This window comes from Falco biarmicus, chromosome 1 (assembly GCF_023638135.1).
Source record: "Falco biarmicus isolate bFalBia1 chromosome 1, bFalBia1.pri, whole genome shotgun sequence".
In the NCBI taxonomy this organism is placed as follows: domain Eukaryota; kingdom Metazoa; phylum Chordata; class Aves; order Falconiformes; family Falconidae; genus Falco; species Falco biarmicus.
Window position 1 is genome coordinate 20,221,776 of NC_079288.1, and position 22,797 is coordinate 20,244,572.

The following is a 22,797-nucleotide window of genomic DNA, read 5'->3' on the forward strand; positions in this document are numbered from 1 at the left end:
TCCGCCTCTTTTGTTTCGGGGGATGCGCGGGGGGGTGGGGGGTGGGTGGGGGAGCGCCGTGCGGGTCCTCCCGCGCGCCTGGCGGCGCCCCAGCGCGCGCCGCCCCAGCCACAGCCCCGCCCCCATCACGCGGACCAATGGGCGCGCGACGCCGCTGCGGGGAGCGCGGAGGCCGCGGGCCGGGCTGGGCGAGGTCGGGAGCGGGGCCGGGGCCTCGCCTGTCCCCTCCGCCGCGCTGCCTGACTGGAAGCCCGGGGATGGAGCCTGCGGGCCCGGCGCACCGCGGCGCCCTGAGGGAGCTGAGGTGAGCGGGCGGGGGCGGCTCGGCGTCAGGCGCAGGTCTGAGGGCAGCTTTTCTGAGGGCGGGAGAAAAGTAGCTAAGTCGTTACGTAATTAGCTCAGAATTAGCGAAACTTGTGTTTCTGCTTATTAACAGGGAGTTATACTAATTGGTGGTGTTACGTAGTCATATGAAAGAGAAGAAAAGCTGATTTTCTGATTTGAAAGCGTCGGTACTGGGGAGTCTTACTGAGTATTGTTTGGCTCCTTAGGGCTTTCCAGAGACCTACTTAACGCTTAATGAGGGCAGGTTCTACAGCGCTTGCTATTAATGCGTCTGGTGTCTCAAATGTGTTGCTTTTCGTGAGGAGGAAGGAGCTTGTGTAAATCTTTGGCTTCTGTTTTTACGGTGGTTTTGCACTGGGTCTTCTGTGGGGCCGAGCTGCGGTGTCTCGCCCTGTGGGCTTGCTTCACCAGAGAAACCTGTGTGCAAGGTCGTCGAGTAGTAGTCTGTGACAGGAAAATTAAAAAAAAAAACCCACCTATGAACACTAACATTCGCTTAAAGATGTTAAAAGTCACCTTGATGCAGTGTTACAGGCACTGTGACCCTAAAACAGTTCTTTGCTATTGAGTTATTTCAGGAGTCAGTGGCACTAAGTAGCATCTCTAGTAGTTTGCTTGTGTTTTGGAATGCGTTTGCAGAAAGCGTGCTCGGGACAGTGCTCTGGTGGTACAGAAAACTTGCAGATAGTTTGGGCAGTATCCTTCTCTCTATGGTAAAGGCTGTTCTTTGTGGTAACGGATGAAAACTGGTATCACTCAGGTCTCCCCTCCTGACCGTGTGCAGTGCTTGTACGGACTCCTGAAGCGGTGGGGAGCATCAGTAGACCTTTGAGGCTGCATAATGCTGTAGGTTATTTGCCTTGCAGATGCACATACATTCCTCGCTATTAAGTTGTTCCTGCAGGTGTCATAACCTATGGTAGCCTACAATAAAACTGAATTATTAAGGATGTTCTTGGAATTGTTAAAAGTGTTTTTTCCTTTGGTGTAAACTCTAGTGCTGCAGGCTTTCTTGTGTTTGTATCAGTAATGTGGATACTGGGCGCTTTGAGGAATTTAATTTGTCGGTAATGACTGATGCGTTCGATATTGTTTCAGTTTGTTTAATCAGATAATTGTCATATAACTGGAGAGTGTTCCCAAGTGATACATCTCTGATGGCAGAATTAGATCTGCAGCATACATACCTTTTTTTATTATTATTATTTCCCCTAGAGATTTGTTTTAGAATAGCTTTTGGCAGACTTCAGCATAGTCTTACAAAGAGAAACTATTGGTGTAAGAAATTACAGACTGTTTCAGGCTGGTGTGCAAGGTCACTTTCCAGCTCTTCCACATACATTGTGTGTCACCTTGAGCAGGCACTTGATTGCTGGATAAAAATATGACCCTAATAATGAATGTATTGGTGGAATTCACTGTTTAACTATTGGTGTTTTGTAAGGTCCATATAGGACCCTAAGATAGGTGGAAAATTAACAGCTCTGACATGTAACAAGACTGATGGTGAAGTGAATCCCTTTGTAGAAGCTCTGATATTGAAGTTACCATCCTATAAAAGAACAACAGACAAGTCCTATGACACACAAATGTTTCTGACAGGGTTCGAGAACAGTAGCTTTGCTTGGTTTTGGTCAGAACTGTGTATTTGTACGTTTGGGAGCTGGAGATTATATTTCTGCTAGCCTACAGGCACATGATTGATTCAAATCAACAATAAATTCTTTTAAATCTTGAGCTTATAGAATTAACCACATTAAATCTATTATGAAGAAACAATTCACTGTGTGAGGGAGGATGTGATTGCAGCTTTTGTAACAACCCATTGAGCATGGTGGTAATGCTACAGCTTTTTTCAGCGTTGCTGCATCTACATTTGTCCTTTTGTGTTGGAAGCAATGCTGAATTTCACACAAGTTAAAACTTGATCTGGAAGACCCTTAGCCATCCTTTTCTACTTGGGATTTTAATGGGCTAGTCCTTCAGAGGGTAGTAGTTCTTTTCTTTTGAGCAAATGGCATCCTTCAACAGCGAAGATGCATTTCAAGATTCTTCCTTCTCCCTAAACGATTTAGAAAGCCTGCACAACTTCCGCAGCCGGTCTGCAAGTCTCAGCAGCACAGGGTCCAGTGGCCGCTTGCAGCTCCGTCAACGAGTAGCCCAGCTTATGGCGTGTGTAGAGGACATCAGCTCGGATGATGAAATTCATGAAGAAGTGTCTCGCACTCTAGATGAAGCTTTCCTTATGTGGGGGAAAAGGCTGAAGGATAAGTGGCAAGAATTCAGGTTTTGTTCCCTTTAGTTGATCGGTTTTGTGCTGGTTGGTGTTGGTTTTTTCTTTTAATGCTAGCTAATAAATAGATTTCAGATTGATGAAAAGCGACAGAAAATCTCTGTTCCGTAGATCAGCCTGTAAGGAAATTAGACACTCTTAGGGTTGGTTACCTGTTCATGTTTCAGTTGTAGCATTGGTTTTATTTGATTTTTTGTTTGTTTGTTTGTAGACTACACTTAGTTACCTGGAATGTGGGCACAGCTTCTCCACCTCCTGATGTCACTAGTTTACTTCAACTCAATTCACTGGGCCCAACTATGGATATGTATGTTATAGGGTAAGTATATATTAAAGAACTTGCTTGGGAAGTTTATTGCAAAACTGCTAAGTCTCAACAGCTTATCATCCGTTTTGGGAGGACTGAGCAATGTGAATCAGTGCCTGGGGGATGGTTTAACATTATTGCTAACAGAAGGTGAAGACTAGAGTTAGTGACTTAGAACAGAGATGATTTGTAGCAAGAGAAGCTTCTCTCCTCTCTGCTGTTGTGTTGTGACAAAATAAAAAATATCCTTTTTCTAAACACACAAAAAGTTTTTGGCTGCTCTTTTCTTTGTTGGCATGCAGAGGCATATTCATTTTGGTATGAAAGTTATCCAAAATTCAGCATGTTTTAAAGAAATTAGTACAAGCTAACATTAGGCACAATCTGCCATTGTGTTTTCCAAACTGTCTTGAAATATTGAAGACCTGACAGTCAGGTTATTTGTCATAATGTATCTTGAGTCTAGTATTGTCTTAAACTCTGTCTTCAGGTGTATATAAGCACCTTTTACTTTTCTTTTAGATGTGTTAGATATGTGGATGGGTTAAACTGCTTGTAAATGGGAAAGTGAACAGCAAAAAATTTTTGACTTGCGCTGAGAGGTTTGTTGGAATGTTGTGGTCCGTGTTCTGAAAGAGTTGTATTAATTCTGTCAAAACCAAGTGATAAAAGTTTGAGTAATTTTCATGTATTCAGCTTACAGGAGGTGAACTCAAGAATCACAAATTTTCTGTCTGACTTGGCATTTGATGATCCATGGAGCATTTTTTTCATGACTGTTTTATCTCCATTGGGATATATCAAGGTAATTGTTTACGTCTCTTAAGTGTCACAGCAGTGAAGGAAACTGTCTTCCCCAGCTCCATTCAATCTTTTTTTTCCCCCCCTCAAACTCTCCATAAAAGATAAATTGATGGTGTTTTGTGCAGGTGTCAGTCACTTCCATAGGTACTCATATGTTAGAAACGATTCTTCATCACACTTGTGTTTTCCTGGTTTGTTGATTAAGGCAGTTTTAATTTTTCTCTGTTAATAAGAATGTCCTTAATTTTAGCAGTAAAGAATTGGTTGTATGGTTTCTCATTTCTCATTTAGAATAGTTGGACCATTTTGATGCTTGTGCAGCTCAGATGACAAAACAGCAATAAGTTGTTTCAGATATACTGGCAGCAGCCTGTGTAATTGCTGCAGAACCACATGACGAATAGAAAAATAAACCTGTCACAATAAGAATACATCCTCAAGGAACAGAGTAGTGAAGACTATTTAAAATGAAATGTGATGTAAACTTACACTTAACAGCGTATTTCTTGTGGCCACAATATCTCTATCTCTGTCTTGTTTGTAGAAAATGTTTTTCCCTGTGCAGTATTGGGGAACTGTATTGTGATGCTTCTAATGTAGTCTGCTTAAGTACCTGCTTTCACTATAAATATCCCAAGCAATGCCAGTGATTTTCGTTAAGATTGGTAAGGTTTCTTTTTCTTTTTTTTTCCTTTCAAATTGTTTGCAGGTGAAAATTAATTGCATGTATGTAAAACAGGATTTTAGTGGGTATATGTATTTTTCAGATGACTTTATTTTTAATTGAAGGCCTAGAACATTGTACGCTAGTTTTAAATGACAAGATTTGTGGTACTGTCTGGGGCATAAGATCAGCTAAAGTGCTAGCTATTTTAATAATGCAAGCAATAAGCATAGGAGGATATACTGAATTTCTCTAATAAAGAGATATTAAAAGGTTTTTGAAGGTTGTGTTGGTTTTCTAAATCAAGCATTATTTCAGGGTAATTTTGCTGAGATGATTATGCTATCTGCATGCTAATCAGACTCAGTAGTTGTGACATTCTTTTAACTGTAATTAAACAAGACAAAGGACCCATTGGGAATTACAAAAAGGAAAAAAAACCCCGTTGTTCATTCTAGTTTAAGTCATTGCTGATAAACATTCGAAATCTGGCTGTGGGCTGACATTCAGGCCCTGTATATAGACAGTTAAAAAGAATTCCTAGCGGTATGCATGGTTGATTTTGAATTCTAATTTATAAATGTGGCACTTTGGACACACTAATGAATGGATGCTGCCACCTAATGGTCCTTACAGGACCTGATTAGCTCTAGTAATAAGAGGGGACTGTCAGGCCAGGTCAAAATCAAAGCAGGCAGTGAGGAGGGCATATGCTAGGCCTTAATCTGGGAAGCTGGTTGAGGAGGAGAGGATCAGTTACCCCTTCTTTGCTGACCTGTAATGAGGTTGGGTGTAGAAGGGGTAGTTGTCATCCTTGGGGCATTCTGTCCCTTTGATAACTGGGTCGATTTTTAAGTGTTCAGGCTGGTTGGAGTCAGTAGGTTCTTCACCATAAACAGAATCACGTCCCCTCTATGAAGGGTCTTTGCTTGAGGTGGTGCTGGATATTGGGGGGACCGGTGCTGGTTCCAGCAGAGGAGGAATCCACTGTGTTTTGATGTTCAAGACCTACAGAGAGAAGAGGTTTTGCATGGATCTTGAGAGTGTCTGGGGACTGGCCCACAGCAGAATGAAATGTAGTGAGTAATAAAGAGGCTGAAAGATCTTGATATCTCATGAACATAGTTATGGAAAGGTGAATACTGGTTACATCTAATGTCTGATCAGATACAAATACATATGCATTATATAGTAATTGCGATCCATTGTTTCAATATACTGGTCAGTAATTTGTTGGGTTCAAGGACAATACAAACATTAACATATATTCCGAAATCATTTAATTGTGTAGATGGCAGAGGCAAAGAAAAGAGGCATTCTGTTTTAAATTTTGGGCTGAGTTCGTGTACTTCTGCAGCAGTTGTGTAGTTGATGTTATTAATATCAGGTTTTATTCTAATATAGTCTTCCTCCAAGTTCATCCAGCACAAAACTGAACTACAATTAACATATTTCAATGTATATATTTTAAATTGAATCAGTATCATTAAAACAAACACTTAAAATGCATTTTGTGTCTCATGCCAGGAACATTGAAAAGTTCATAAATTTTTGATGAAGAACATCTTTCTTAGACTATTTCCACACACACCAAAAAAACCCCAAACCATAAAAAAATACCACCCAGTATCACAAAGTTTAAACGGTGTCTTATGTGCTTCCTAAGCATCTTCACTTTGGAAGTGTTTGGTAAATCAATTTTTACAGATGTTGCAGGCAAGAGTTACTGCTCTTTGCAGCTTACTGTTTTTGCAGATGCCTAGAATTAACTGCTGTGGATTTTAGACATTTTAATGGCATTTAGAATGATTAGTTATCTGCTGAAGGATGTTTCAGTTTGAAAAACTTGCTCCTGTTGGAGGATTTGTAGGCATGCGCTATTAAGATTATAGCCAAAAAATCAAGAATTTGGTTCTTCATGAACAGGATGCTGAAAGATAGAAACAAGCTGCCGGTGAGGCAAAAGAAAGTTCTTTAAAGATGCTTGGGCAAATACACGTTTTGAGATCAACTTCAGATTTCTCATATAATGTTATAACTAATGTTAATTATTTGAGACATTCATCCAAATTGTTTATAAGCAAGTCTACTGTAAGAATGATTCTTTACAGCACTGAAATGCATCTGTGTTTACTGTGTCACAGTATCAAAGCCAGGCTTGGTGAGGGGATTGTGTGACTTGTGCTATGGCGTTCTTCACCTAAAAGCTCCTATGAAGTAGACCCGAGGAATTCCAAATACCTCCTTGGAAGTGACCATTCCCTCTTTTGTATCTCTTTCAGCTCTCCTCCGTTCGCATGCAGGGATTACTGCTTCTGATCTTTGTGAAACATGTCCACCTTCCTTTCATCCGGGATATTCATACGCACTACATACGCACAGGCCTGTATGGATACTGGGTAAGGAAGTATCTGAGACTTAATTGCCTTGGTTGTTATGCTCGTGGTAGTGTGTGCCTCTAAATGGTTTCCTGGTGGGAGGGAGGATATATGCTTTAATTAAAAATGAATAAGCTGACAAGCGGTGAGACTCACTTGTCTGAACCTTGTATGCAAGTGCACAGCACAGACGGTAATGTTACAGACGGTAATGTTTATTAGCTGATATACCACAACTTATGTAGGAATGAATTGTATTAATTTAAGCTTAAATAGCAATATTTAAGAATTTATAGGTGGTGTTAATAGTTACATATGCAGGTGTTGAATATAGTTCCAGAGAACATTGTTCATCTTCCATACCAGGGGAACAAAGGAGGAGTCACTGCTCGCATGTCCCTGTATGGTCACACAATTTGTTTCATGAACTGCCACTTGCCCGCTCACATGGAGAATACAGAGCAGCGGCTGGATGACTTTGAGAAAATTCTGGAAATGCAGTTTGAAGGAGAGAATATTCCAAGTACCTTGGATCATGAGTGAGTTGTTCTCAGACCTATTCTGTCTGTATTGGTTTTATCTGTTATATGGTGAACTCACGCACTGAAGAGTTTTGGAGTTTTCATCCATCGTTTTTATTTTAAATATCTTTTCAGCCTTGACCCTGAATCCTGGGAGGAAAAGATAACCTGAAAGATGGAGATGTATTTTGCAAGACTGTTCTCTTCCAGTCTTGAATTACATTAAATTTGTATGTACTGCACACGTCATGTGCTAGAGAGCTTTAGAAGCTAAAGCCCGTTTATACCAATAATCCTTTAGATTGCTATTAATGTTTGTCTTACTCCATTTTTTAAGATTTGTGTTACATTTTGGGCCGGTATTATTCCTATTGAAATTTTAGTATCTGGCTGAGGTCTTCTCAGCCTTTAAAACTTCGATGGATGATTTCTCTAGCTATATGGATTACAGTTTCCTCAGGTGTTTCACCAAAAAATGCAAAACCCAAACCAAACCTTATTTGGGCCACTAATTGAGCTCTTATTCCTTAATTCTGAAAGAATTATTTGTATGTTCCATTGTTTTTGTGTGCTGGAATCTAAAGATGGTAATAGAAACATTTAAAATGGGGTTGAGAAAAACATTTTAGTTCAGTAATTACCTTTTTTTATATACCCGTAAAACTGTCAGGACAGATAAATCCAGAACAGATATGTAATATCACTTTAATTGTTAATGAGTTCATTAGTATTAGGTAAAAAAAATTACAAATGAGTTTCAAAATTATTACTTCTCCTACCATAGTTTAAGTCTTTGATATTTCGATTTAGTATGTTTCATTTTCTTGATTATGTGCATGAGCATGTACCAAGTCACCTACTGTCATCTTCTAAAAAGAAATGAGAAGTGGCTTTAAAATAAAATTTTTATTTCCCTAAGATCGAGTTTGGGGTATCCACCCCTGAACAAAATTTTGAAGGTAGGGATTTTAAAGAGAAGTTCATTGACTTGAAAAAAACAGCTTTCCTGTTGTTTAAAACATTGCTAATAATACACTCCAGTGCTTCATAATAACAACTTTCTTTCCTAAGAACTACAGAACACCCACTAGATATCCCTGCTTTCCCAAGGCACTAAACCAGAGCTCTGAGTTAGTGGATTAGCTTAACCAGCTGGTGTATAGGTCATCAATTTTGTGAATTATTTTACGTACTGTTAAAATTTAATTCTAGATCTGTCTCTGACAGAGATGTAAGTCATGAGGAGACTCAGGATAAGTTAATAGCCAGGCAGTAATGAGCAAGTGGCAAGAATACAAGGGACTTAATTTACTCTTTCAATTCCTTTAATTTTTTTGTCTAGTAGCAGGTTAATGTTTGTGTTTAAACTGTTTAGATTAAGTAATGTAAGTGATTAAAGCACCTAATTAGCATAAACGCTTGTATCTATTGAATTCTTCCCTTGTGTTAATGGATTCCTATAAATCTTCCATCTTCCTCTTCTTTTTTTTTTTTTTTTTCTTTTCCTTCTTTTTTTAGTGTTCTCTTCTGGTTTGGAGATCTAAACTTCCGGATAGCAGATTATGGCATACATTTTGTCCGAGAATCAATAAATAACAAGCGTTACAATCTGCTGTGGGAAAAGGACCAGGTATGTTGTCTTAATCTGTTTGGGGGTTTTTGTTTTGGTTTTAATAGGGTAGTTATGGTACCTCTCTTGAGTTTCTAATTTCTGTTAAAGAACACAAATTCAGAGTAATCACGAGGTGGAACTTATCTAGCTGTATACTCTCACCTCTCAGTCATAAACCCCAATTGATTGCAAACTTTTTCTGCTTTTGTTTAGTTTCCTATTCATTTACAGTTCTTGTGTTTGAATGAAGCTTTCTTTGAACTTCATGCTTGTGAATTGTTCCTCACCTTAATTTTGCCTCCTTTTTTCTTCTCCCAAGAATTACTTTTAGAAAGAGCTTATTCTGGAATTTGTTTGGAGTAGAACTGCTACAAAATTTATAAACGGGTCGTGTCAAGAATTCTGGCAGTAACTAACAGCCACTTCTGAACTTACCTTTCCAAATATGTTGTGCTGACTGAGATATTGTATTATTCTTGGGAGATATTTTCTCATCTCCTTTCCCCATTGCCCTTTAAGCTCTGATTTTTAAATCTAATCTTCAAAATGTACTTTTTACTCCTGCAGTTAAATATGGCGAAAAAGAAGGAAGCGTTTCTTCAGGAATTCATAGAGGGTCCTCTGCAGTTTAAACCCACCTACAAGTTTGACCTTTATTCGGATGTATATGATACAAGGTAAAAGCATAGTAAGATGAGTTTTGACATGGACTATTAGAGTGAACATGGTGCTTGGCTAAATACTACTTTAGTAAGCAACCTGAATTTCCTGAATGTACTGGTTAACTGGGGCTATTGAGCTATTCTGTGAGGCTCATTCAGTGGTCAGATCTGAATAAATGAATATTTCTGGCTGAAGAAATCTGAGTCTGCTGATTACATGAGGGAAGTAGTGAAACAACGCAGCTTTCTTTTGGGAAAGATTTGATTAACAGAATAAACCAGTGCTTAAGCCACTTCTTTTTTGTTCTTTTATACTAAAAATGTCCATTCATTGTCAGAAATAAGCAAAAGGAAAAGAGTAATTGCCACTTTTGGTTTCCTTCTCTGTTTAAGCATTTTTTTTGACACCGCTGGTATTTGAAAATAAATGTAAATATGGCTTTATAAATTATTTTAAGTTGAAAATGGAGTAGAGTAGCTTAGGTTTCCTAAGTTTTTCTCTGACACTAAAATTTGTTGTTAAGTATTAGTCTTATGTTTCAACAGAAGGATAAGTTCCTGTCCAAACAGGGGGTTTGTATTGATCTTTTTCTTTACTTCCAGAGAGCAGAAGTCCCTGTTTTGGTTTAAGTAAGAAGAGAACTTTCTGGATTTCATAATTTGTAAATATTTCAGAATCAAAGCAAAGCTCTTTCCTGAGCTTTTGATTTGATTTTTGTGAAATATTTGAAAATCAGATGACAGCTGATTTTCTTCAGGGATTTTCTGAACCTGTCTGAAAGCTGTAGTGCTATCTACTCTGCTGTTGCACTTAATACTGGAAGTTTATTCATTTGGATCCAAAGACATTTTACTCCCTAATTGAGTGTGAAGAGATAAAATGGGACCAGCAGTAAATCCATTAACAAAAAATACTTGTAATAATCCAAACCTAAACATTCTAAGAATGATTCATAGCCTAATATAGTTTGTATTGGCTGATCTAAAGAACAAAAAGTATGCTTATGCATACTGTGTGCATTCTGCTGTTAAAACTAACAGAGATTTTGGTTTGATGGGGGTGATCAGTAGACCTCAAGGCAAACACTCTTGACAAGCGTGCTTTTTGTGAAGCCCGTAGTATTTTGTTATCTTTTATACTTTTTCAATGTGGATTTTGAGGTTTTTCCCATCTAATATGCCATTTTCTCTAAAAGAGTGGGTGTATTAACTTTAGCTGTTCTTTTGCTATTTTGTTGCACAGCAGAGCAGACATGGCAGCTCATAAAGATTTCTGTCGGTTTACATAATTACTGGAGTAAGTGGGATATGTACAGCCTCATTTAAAATCTTTCCACCTTATTAAAGGTGAGGCAGATTGTGTATGGGAAGGGGTAAAACAAAAGTATGTTGAATATTGAACTAAATGGCATTTCCAATTTATGATGATTTTGATATTCAAAGTTATTAAACTGACAGTTTTCCTTACACATCCTGCTCATTAACTTTTATAATTCAATCCAGTCCATTCTAATTCCTCTTCCATAGGGTATGATCTTTTCTCCATTTCAATTTGAAGTGATACATCCATACAGAGGGTTGCTGTTAAGTCTTCCTCCCACTACAGAGAGAACCACGAAAGGCTCATGTCTTCTGTTGTTATTGATATGGTATAAAAGGAAACTCTGAATTATGATTACAGTTTGATGTATAGCACAGTTGCAGGTTGCGGCAGAACTTTCTTTATTACGGAATTTTTAAAGCCTTTTGTTATGAGGCAGCAATAGCTTGCAAATCTGAAATGTAGGCTAGTACAATTTAGAGGAATTTTAAAGCATTGCTGTGTCACCTGTGATTAGTATAAGCTACTAAGTTTGTCTGTTGTTGTTAGAAGAAACTTGTTTTCAAATGTTCTGAATAATTTCAAACATCGTTCAGACTCTTCCTACATCTTCCTTAAGTTTGCGCCCCTTTTCTCAGAATAACTGTACATTTGAAGCTTGGGGCAGTTGCTGTATTATCTCAATATTCTTGCATGGTTTTATGGAGTGTTTTAGGAGAAAGTATCATTTCCTGTATGAAGCCGACTAACCCATTGAAATGCCCTTTACCCCTTCATTTTACTCCTCTTTCAGAAACCTATGAAACTTACCTGTGGTAAATGGAGTATAGTTCAAATTACGGAAACCTTGGTTGTAAAGCATATTGAACAGAGCTGTAAAATGAAGCTTGGATGTGATTGCCTTCTTTTATTAATGTGTATCTGACAGTCTTTCAACTTTGATTAGATTTTGCACAGTATTCTTAGCTTTTTAGCAACTGTTCTTCCTCTCATTTCACTTTTATCTTAACACTTTTGCAGTGAGAAGAAAAGAAAGCCAGCGTGGACAGACAGAATTCTTTGGAGAGTGAAAAATCTCTGCCAGCATGCACCAAAAGAAGGCGAATTCTCTGAAGAACAGACAATTTCTGTTACTTTGAATAACTATATCAGTCACATGAGCTATGGCATCAGTGATCACAAACCTGTTACAGGAACGTTTGGGCTTGAGGTGCTGTCCCAGTTACGTTGTTAAGAAAAAGTTTGGTTTACTAAGTGTTGTCTTACCGAAGCTGGTTTTCTAAACTTTGTAAGTCAGCATCTCTCTTTCATTCTGGTTATGGTGAAGGCAGCAAATTGCTTTCATGTTATTTCCAGTCAGTTAGAGTCCCACAGCAGGTGTGGCAAAGAATAACTTGAAGAGAACAACTGAAAGAATGACAGACTTGACTGACTTTAAATTCTGTTCTTTTGTTTAGTTGAAGCCTCTTCTATCAGATCCTTTGGTCACTCTGAATCCTGAGGGTGAGTGGAGCTCAGAACATGATGTTCTAATCAGCTATTCTGCAGTGCCTGAATTCCCCAGTAGTGCTTGGGACTGGATTGGACTCTTCAAGGTAATGTTACCACATCATGGCTCTTCACCCTAAAGAAGATGGTGAATATGACTGGAGGGGGTAGTTGATAGTCATCTGTCCTAGGACATTGTGATTCTCGCTAGTACAAAACTCTCTGAAATAGTCATGTATCCTTGATTGTCGTTAGTTTCTGTGTGCCGACAGTTTAGTTGGATAGCATGCGAGCTCTTTGGCACCCTTTAAATTCTCTGTTAAGATAATGTGGTGATTTAAGTAAAATGGTGCAGAAGCTGTGAAAAGGAATTGTCCTCCCCTAATGCCTTCGGTTCAAAAGATTTACTTGGCAAAGAAAAAACAAAAATGAAAGCAAGCCAGTGGAGGGGTGAGAGAACAGAGCACTCGCACCCTTTCAGAAATGAAAGATTTGTGCGTGCCCCCAAAATGTTTTGATCCTAAAAGTGAAGTGTTTTAATTACTTCAGTGAAGTAGTAAGCATCTCTCTCACAGGTTTTCCATGTAGTTTATATTTTGTTTCCTTCAGAAAGCTAATGGTCTGCATCTTTCTTTGCAGGTAGCTTTCAGGCATGTGAATGACTATGTTACTTATGCTTGGGTAGAAGATGATGAAATTTCTTCTAACAAAGACAGTAAACAAGTAAGCCAGTTGTACTTCTTTGTAATGTGGTTTTCCACAGAGTAGCATTCAAGGTCTGTTTTTTCCATATCCCCTTCCTCTTAGGGGTTCTGTATCCTCTTTCCCAGTCAAAGCTAATTGGGAGTGATAGTATTATTTAAAATCCCTGTTCCTAATTCTTACAATTTTCAGGTAGTCTTAGCATACCTTCCCAGGTGTGATCATACTACCTAAGAGAATTGATGAAACAGGAATTTATTCCTGTAGTGACTTTTCATTGTATTAAAAACTATTGCAATTTTATATTTTGGTCCATTTCTGCCACTGAAATAAGTAACTAGCCATTTTTTCATCTGATTATCAAAGTTGCTCAATGTATCCTAAATATTTATTGTGTGATTTTCATTGCTAACAGTGTTAGTTCCAGGTATCTAATACAGCTACAGATTAGGGTTTCTTAGGTGTCTCTTCATTTTGGCTATTGAGTGTTTTGGTCCCTCTTTAAAAACTGTTGTCTCTTACATAGTTTCTACTACTGATTACCTGAAGTGATTTAAAACAAACAAACAAAACTTATTTTGAATATAAATGATTTGTTTCAAGAGATATTTACCTGAACAAACAGAAATTCAAGTTTAATTTTGGAGACACGGTGAGTGCAAGGATGGATGAGATTTTCCAGACAACAATGGAAAGCAGTTATTTCTTGTTAGAAATTTTGTAAGTTAGCATCAAGTTTATGACAAGAGCCCAAATTTTACTGTATCAGTATTCTGAATCTCAAAATTTCTCTGATATCATGGTTTGTTATCAGTACGCTTAGAAATCTAAGCACTGTGAACATTGTTTTAGCAGGATGCTGTGGGCTGCAGTTCAGGAACCATGGGTCTTTAGGGTAGTACCAAATGGAGAGGGTGGGTTTGCTCTGCTGTTCTATGTAACAGCTTATTGTCCCCAGGAGGCAGTTCATCTCCCTCCTTGCTGCTTCTGTGGCCTTGCCCCTTCCCTTACAACAGCTCTGGCTTTCTTCTCACTTCTTGCTGAACCAAGTCACTTTACTAACATGGTGAAGGATATTTGCTTTTCCCCCCCGACTTAGTTTTCAGATGGTTTCATAAGTTATTTCTGTCCTCATCCTTTTTAGCTCACATTTAAAAAATTGCTTACAAATAGTAAATGCTGATTTTTATGGCAGAGACTGCTTTTTTTGTAAGCTTCTTTCTCTGTGGAAATTGCCCTATTTTTATTCTTCTTGACAGGTTTACATGAGTGCTGCAGAAATACCCGATATGGGAGGAGAATTTTTTCTTTGTTATTATAGCAATAATTTGCAGTCAATAGTTGGTATCAGCGAACCTTTTCAGGTAATGTATTTGGAAGCTTTGATTAATGTTGATGTGATTTTTATGTCTTTTACTTTCATATGCATCTGAACATAGGTGTGTACAGCTGTGTTAATCCTGGGGAGGTGGCAGCAGAAATAATTGCAAAATGGATATGTGCTGGCTAACATCCCATAAAAGAATTTGCCAATATGCTAAAAGACTTTGAGTAGCTATTATGGCAACACATAGTGAAATAAGACAGTTTTCTCTCTCTCAAGTTTCTTTTTTGGACGTTCAGGCTCCGTCATGTTAGATCCCTAGATGAAAACTAAATTTGAATGCTGTGAACTTTCTGATACGTAGCAAGCTCTTTGTGCTGCTTTTGGTGGTAGATTTGCACAGAAGTGTTTCCTGTGTAGTTGGTCACTTGAATTTGGGAAAGACAGGACAGCTGCAACTTCAGTTATTTGTTTAACAAGCTGCTTTGTTTAATTTCTGAAAGGATGGCTTAACCTGCAGAGACTAGGTGAAGCAACCAAATGTTGCTTCTTCTACATGAGGACTTTTTTTCCAAAATAATTTTGTTTGTGTATAATTTTCCATGCTGTCATGGCTGTGCTAATGTGCTATTGAATGATTGAAAGAGAAGTTCTGCACTGTTGTTGGATGAAGCAGTTGTGAAACTCCATTACCTTAGGGGATACAGCAATGAAAATTGCTGGGCTGGCTGGTATATCTCAATGCTACTGTTCATATTTTTCTTTCTATATTGGTGAGAAACATTGCAGAGTCCAGTATTTCTGTTGTCTTTGAGCTTAATGTCTACCTCAAACTCTGCAGGATGGTTGTCAGTTGTATGTGGGTGCAACATACCCCATGCCTTTCTTTTTGCACGACACTTGATGTTTTGATACCAGTTTAGTGGGGTTTTTACTAGGTATTTTTTCAATTTCATAATTTCTGCATAGACATGCCACTTTTTAATTTTCTCAGTTCCTAGCAAGTATATAAGATATTGTTGTATAATGGTGTATTGATAGCACAGAGCAACACAGTGTTTCTGTTAATTTTTTTTTAACTGCTCTCTTTCTTCTAGATTCAGCCTAACAGATCATTAATAGAAAAGGATCTGACGCAGGAAGAGAACAGTTGGATGCAGAAACCTGATAATCTGGAGTCGCATAATGACTTCTGAAGGCAGAAAGGGCATTTAGCGGTCCAAGTTCAGGAGTCAGATGATTCTTTATGTCTTAGTGATTATAAGCTTATACTCTTAGAAGATGGAGTAAGACAGTGCAAGTAAGACAGGTAGGATCATTCAGAAACTTTGTAAGCTTGTAGAAGATTATTTATTGTGGAAACAGATATTTTTATTGTTACAGGGAGAGTAACTGTCTTACACTGGATGAGAACCGTAAAAATAGCACCTAATGAATGCTGTATGTTTTAAGGTGATAGACATTTCTAATACAATGTTTTAACCTAAGTTAAATTGTGATCTGTAATAGATTTTTAGGCTTGCTCCTTTTTTTTGCAGAGGATATTTTATTTGCGATACAATATTTACTATGCTGTACCCATTTAATCATTGATTTCCAAATTTTGAGTTTAAATGAAGTTATTTAAAAAAATTATTTATTAGATACAGATAGTTAGCTTGTTTTAAAATTTTATTTGACTTTCAAATATAAGCTAATTACCTTTTGGGAAACACATGTGGCAGCAAGTCACATGAAAACAAAATCTTTGGAGTGTGTAAAGTCCCCTTTGGTAGTCAATCCCTTTTCTTCATGCCTTACTGATGACTTTAGGATTTTCCATTTCTAATTTTTCCAAATTGAGATATGTTTATCAAAATGCACTTTTCCTGATTTTTTTTTTAATTCTTTTATAAAACAACTTAGCAATTTTCCTATTGTGTTTCTCCCTTTGATTTAAAAAAGTAAAATAAACCCACTTTTATACTAGTCCCTGGCTCAGAGTTAACCAGGATCCCACAATTTCTGAAAGAAGTTGCTTCAGTTGAGAAATGCTTTGGCATAGGTGAGCAGACCGTAGTTCATGAAGCACCTGTTGGCAAAGAGCTAATGATCATGGTACTGACCCCGATCATTTTCAGTTGTCATACTGAATTTAGAAAAGTAAGGCCAAATTTCAGTACTTTCCTGACACCATACTGCGACATAATTGCTACACTGACTACAGAGATGCTGTGAATTGTAAATACAAAATTTCAGTGCAACAGATTCTTTCTTACAGCACAATCTGTGCTACGAAAATTGTAAATTCTTCAATTTGTAGCAATCGGTCTGCAAAATTTCTGTTTTTCTAGAAGTGCTTAGTCCTTAATATATCCTGTGCAACTGAGGGTGGAGATGGAGTAAGAAACATTATGTACCTGTAAAAACCTGAAAGGTAATTAGCTTCAGAAATAGTTTTGTTTCTTGATGAGGAAGTGGAGATCTTTGCAAAGGATTGGAAGAGACACCAACATTCCACAGAATCTCAGACTGCAGTGCTGGAAAAGAGCACTTGTGAGTCTCCCATGTTCTAGATACACACCTTCGAGCTACCTTCTGTGTATGGTAAGTAAAGTTAGTTACTAATCACTGTCATGTTGGTTGTGGATGGAAAAGAGAAAATTTGGTTCAGGTGGAAAAGCAAAGCAAAGGATATTGGTGTGTTTATGCTGGAATATTGCTTCAGAACTGAATGGATTCCTTTTTTGCTCTTTTTCTCAAAGCCTTAGTTTTTTCAGGATTCTTCTGAGATAGAAAGTTAACGCCTTGATACGACATTTGTTTTGCAGTTACTTGCCTTTATCATTCACTGTATAAAATGTTATGGGGTCCGGACGTCTTTGTATGCTGTGGAAACTATAACGTAGGTTAACTGGTTAGATAGTTGCAGTGTGGGGTTCAAGAACACTTAGCCTCTGTAAATTCTAGTTAGTTGTATCTTAGCTTAATGCTTGGTGTTGGGAACTGTTCCCACTTGCAAGTAGTGAGGGCAGGTTCAGAGGATGCTGTGTGCATTGTATGGATTAAAACTGCTGTGAGGTTTATGATTTATACATTCCTGTTACACTTTGGAACAATATGAGGAACAGTTTTCACATTTATCCCAGTCTTACAAGAATTTGTTTTGCACTAGGTCTTTCAGATACATGATTTCTCATGGCAATTAGAGCATCAGACAAATCCCTACCGAATTGCAAAGAACTTTTGCAGTTCTTGAGTTGTATTCTGTTTCTGATTTTACTGTGTAACTGTATTACTGTACTCCATGCAAGGAGATTCTGTGGAGAGCTCAAAGAACAGTGGTCTTTGAATTCCAGACCACAGCTGGCGATTTATTGTGGACCAAGATCCAGTTTCTTCTAATCAGGGTGCACCTGCTGTTCATGAGCAGCTCAGAGGGGGAGCCATACAGCCACTTTATATGGGCAAGAAACTCAAGATCCTTAATGTTGTATGAGAGCTGGTAACCCCCTCTCAATCACTGGACACAGAAGCTGCATTTTGTAAACTAATCCTTTGAACCACAGGACTTCACTGAAAATGCCCACAGCAGCTGTGATTGAATCTGCGTGTGTGTTAGTAGGATGCCGCACAGAACTGTATACTTCTTTCTTAAGTATTATGCACACAGTGGCACTTTTGTTTACTACTGTTACCTATGGTAGCTTTTCAGACTATTCCATGACCTGTAATGATGCAATTTCTGATGAAATTTATCTTTCTTAAAACACCTTTAATTGGATGTTATAATCACTGGCAATGTTTTTATACTCATGTGTTTTCTTTTCATGTACCACTAAAATAAATCCTGGCAGTGAAGTGTTCTACATGGCCTCTATTAATTTGAGAACGAACGCAATGGTTCAGGGTGGGTGGATCAGTTTGTGCATGGTAACCTTTCTCCAAGAAACTTTGGTCGTGTTCAATGCACAGATACAACAGTATTTTAGAGTGGAAATATCTCAGTGTATGCTGGGCTTTGGACCACAAAAGAAGGGCAAGGACGAATACTACTTTCCTTCTGGACAAAACAAAAAAGATCAATTTTTTTTTTCTATTTCAATAAATCCAGCATTAAATGGACGACTTTTGTGGATTTTCTGTCCCCCCTCCCCTGTTGAGGAAGTTTTGATATTTTCCTTGAAAAAATGCTCAAGCCACTTAAATTGCTTTCTTGATCTTTAAGAACAGGTTCTTCTAAATTCACTTTTTCACGGTGAATTTTTCACAGTTTGATTTGAGATGTTGGTTTTGTCTTTGTGAAAGATCTGCTACTTTATACTTCATATTTTAAATTGTATATGTTTTAATATAAATTTTCTATCAAATCATTTCCATCTTAAGAGTAACTTTCCCTAATTCCCTGCTGCTAGGGAATTAATTTTAAAATAGGAAACATGTCTACCAAGGGATGTTTTCCAGTATAGCCTTATTTAACTTCCATATATTTCTGATTCCTAGCTAACCTCAGGATGTGCAGTGTATCATTGCACATAGATAGTACAGCTCTGTGTAAACAGGAAATATTTCTAAGATGTCTTGCGTGTTTGTTAGACCCTAAAAATATGTTCTGATAAAGACTATTGTTTCTACTACCACTGCTTCCTTCTCTGCTCTTGGACACTATGTGACACTCAGATGAACTTGTCTTAATTAATATACTGCAGTTGAAAGGCCAGCCGAACAAAGCTTGAATTAGGTTTTCCTTGAGAGAGGAAATGATAACTTTTTTTGAGAACTCTGCATTACTAACAGGAATATTTCCGGTGGCCCTTTCTGTCCTTGGATATAGGGATTTGCTATTTGAAAGTGATTGAAATGAAGAAATTTCTTTTGTAATAACAAGATAGGGAGATCACAGGAAGTTCCTGGTACTCATCACTGTAGGATGTTATTTAACTTTATAACTCATGCATCAAGCAGTAATATCGTAGTTTCCTTGTATCTGTTTTTTCTTTATACCCATCTTGAAAGAGAATGGAGAAAAAGATTTTTGTGTAAAGATGGAAGTGTTCGAGGCCAGTTGTCTACATGCACAGCTTGCTTTCTTTTGTCTTTAGCTCTCTTCAGGCACAAACTCAAACAGAGGGTTGTGTAGTACACAGTAGTGCAGAGTAAGCTACTCTGTGTATCTTTCCTCGGCCAAGGCAATGGCACTCAGCACCTGATGAATCTATGCAATACACATTTAGTTACTCTGGAAACTGATCTACTCAGGAACTGTCTGTTTGAATTGCTGGACTTAAAAATCAACTGGACTTGTCTGTTTGAATTGCTTCAACTTAACAAAAATAATCTGTCTGTGTGTGCACATCCTACCTTCCTATATTACAGTGGAACTGTCATCTTCCCCTTTCAAGGGCTCTGCAATTAAGAGAACATCTCATACATGCAGTCTAGAAAGTAACAAGAAATATCTGTGTGGGAGCATTTGAAGCATGGGTTGGAAGAATCACTGAGGAAAACAGTGAAGACCCGGGAAGTATGAGATCTGGGAATGCAAACCGGTGAGAGGAAATGCAGGAAAAATTCAGAAAATAAGAATTTACTGGCACCGCAAAAAACCCCTCAAACCAAACAAAAAAAACCAGCTGACATTTTAACCTGTTAACTGTCAGTTTCAAACAAAGTACGGTTATCAAATACAGACCTCAGCCCTAGCAGGGAATGTTTCAGCATGTTTATCAAATGTGAGCTTTACTGTAACTGTGGTTTTGAAGTGTACTGCTTGGTCTCGGCAGAGACCAGACTTCGTTCTTCTGTTTCCTCTTCTATTTTGTTCTCTCTTTTACATATGTTTTTTTCTTCTTCAACCCCTTTCTACTTCCCTTATCATTTTTTTTTCCTCTTGTTCTCACTTACTTGTAGCTCATTTTCAGATTTTTTTTTGCACATAATTCTGGTGTCTTGTCACAGAAATCGTTCCAGTTTAATAGCTCTGGTGTTCTAGACTACTAATCTTTGTAATTTCTCTGTATTGGAAGGGTGGATAAGATAGGCTAGGTCTTGCTCTGTATTACTGAGAGTAGGGCGGGTTTGTTTGCAGAAGTTACAGTGATGTTTTTTTAAATTGTGATAAAATCTTTTTTCAGTAGAAGCCTGTATTGGGAATAAGTGGTCAAGGAAGCAACTATTGGACTGGAACAATCTTGTTCCAGCTAAGGGAAGTGTAAGAATAATTCCAGATCGGAAACACAGAAGAGTGACAGGCCATTTCAGTTACTGAACAGAATGGTGTTCTCTGTATCAGCTCTTGAATGGCCAGGTGCTTGTTAATTTTAACATCTAGGTAGCTTTTTTGACAAGCGGTATCAGCTGGAATTTGTAGTAAAGTTGAAAATTCAAATCTGGCTATTCCAAGAAGATAGCAGCAATTGTCTCCTAACAGCAAATCTTTAAATACCTGACGTTTAGGCTGATTTTTTTTTTTTCCCAGTCCCAGGCAGGATATCTGCATCTGTTGGGGGGGATGCATGAGGGAGGTGATAGGTCTAGATACTGCATTAATGGATGACATGGCTATAGCAAAAGTCTGCAATTGCACTTAAACCAGTGTTAAGTGGATTATTTTTCTCATATTCGTAGCCAGAATTTTTGTGCGGTAACATGCAAGTTAATTTCCTTTGTCATTATTAGTTAGCTACTCAAGGATTCAATTAATAACTTCATTGTGCAACAATTTTAAGAACTTCCTGTAGTTACCATGGGAGTAGTTAGTATTTTCTATTGCTCTGAACCAAGTATCTGAACCAAGGCAAAGACGAAGAATCTTTTCTACATAAAATCTCTTGGTAGATTTGTAAAGTCTACTGCGTGAATGTTTTGTGCTTATACCTATGAAACGGCATCCGCAGTGACTTTACTTTTGTAAGTCCGCTGGGACTAAAATGGAACATCAACAAAGTTTGTGGCAATAAACACGAACATAAATTTAGGCTTCTTGGAACTGTCTTGACACATTGTAACTAGTGGAAACTAGTCTTGAACTTAATTGTTGTTTCAGCTCACACCTACACTCAGTATAAATACAGAGGTTCGTCTCTTCCTCTCACAACAGGGCTCCAAACCAAAGATTGCAGTTAGTCAAGGTCTGCTCCCAGACTGCTCGGGTTGTTCTGCTGCTGTCCTTTGAAATCAGTACTATCCGTAAAGACTAGAGAGATTTACTAACTTACCTTGGAAAAATGGAACTGCAAATTGAATGTATTCCTACAGGAGAAATCATCCGCGTGGTTAGTCGCAATGGAGAACGCAAGACTGTAAGCCTGTTTTTTATTGCCCTCTTTTCCCTTCTTTTAGCGTTAATTACACAATAATCAACTTAGTCACTGTTGTTCTGAATGAGAAATGCTAGTGCAAAAATACGAGGCTTCTGCAGGGCTGGAGTGACTGTAGCTGCGTTGTGAAGAGTTTTCTCTCACTAGGATGAAATCTGTAGCAATGAATGTCAATATTAAGTGACTGGGAGTTTAGAAAATGATTAATATGTATTTCCTGTAGAAATACTTCAGTGTACCAAAATTGGTGCGACTTGCAGCTGGTGTTTGGCCCGGGTGTTTTCATTCTGTCAGAATTCTGGAAGCATTTCCAAACTACAAAGGAAGGGGGGAAAGAACTTTGAAGAGAGTATGTTGATCCTCTTCAATATTGATTATCCGTGTCGTCACTGGAATCGTGCCCTGAATGTTATAGGAAGGTTCACACATCAGAAATTCAGTAGTAGAGGAACATATTAATGGACTGTTACTAATATCTCGAGGAACTGACTATCCCATGAACTTGTGACTTTGACTCGGGTTCGGGGTTTGAATGTAAGCAAATGGAAAATCCATGGGAGGATTATTCGTGGTTTGACATGGTAGACATGAACAGTTAGGAAAGGCACAGTACTTTTCTAGAAATAATTTCAGTTTTCAGTACTCGAATAACCATTCTGTGTGTCCCGAATATTTTCTAACTGGATTTGTATACTTTTTAATTAAAGGAGTCTAAAGAGAAGGAACTGTGTAAAAACTCTTCAACATGTTTAAGTGTACCTAAAGGCAACTGTGAATTTGTATTTCTCTGGCATAGGTAGCTATAAACTGTTCGATCGAGCTTCAGTTCTGGTAGGAGATTGCTGTGGGCAGAGCCATCTTGTACTGAAGTATGCATCTGTGCGTGTTGCTCCAGCTTCCTAGCATTGTCTTTCTAGTAAGTAATCTGAAACTTGATCTGAAAATTAGCTAAAACATGTACTGTGGGGATTACACAATTGTTAGAGTCATTTTACTGAGAAAAACCTGAGACCTCTGCCTTGTGTGAAGGGGAGGTAGTACCAATTCCAGTGTTCTTTGGTTTTCAGTAAACGGTCTG

General features: G+C 38.1%; 1 protein-coding gene across 4 annotated transcripts; it reads left to right on the forward strand.

Moving 5' to 3' along the window:
- Positions 1-122: 122 nt before the first annotated feature.
- INPP5K (inositol polyphosphate-5-phosphatase K) lies at positions 123-18,266 on the forward strand. 4 transcript variants are annotated; one of them, XM_056353495.1, is made up of 13 exons: positions 123-304; positions 2,850-2,957; positions 3,642-3,750; positions 6,696-6,812; positions 7,158-7,330; positions 8,831-8,942; positions 9,492-9,601; positions 10,190-10,216; positions 11,928-12,117; positions 12,365-12,502; positions 13,035-13,118; positions 14,357-14,461; positions 15,519-18,266. In XM_056353495.1, the coding sequence occupies exons 1-13, from the start codon at positions 138-140 to the stop codon at positions 15,615-15,617; spliced, it is 1,539 nt and encodes a 512-aa protein (XP_056209470.1). In that variant the 5' UTR covers positions 123-137; the 3' UTR covers positions 15,618-18,266. The 4 variants fall into 4 exon arrangements, with proteins under 4 accessions (XP_056209470.1, XP_056209479.1, XP_056209452.1 ...); XM_056353477.1 differs by lacking the exon at positions 123-304 and adding an exon at positions 2,327-2,631; XM_056353504.1 differs by lacking the exon at positions 10,190-10,216.
- The last annotated feature ends 4,531 nt before the right edge of the window (positions 18,267-22,797 follow it).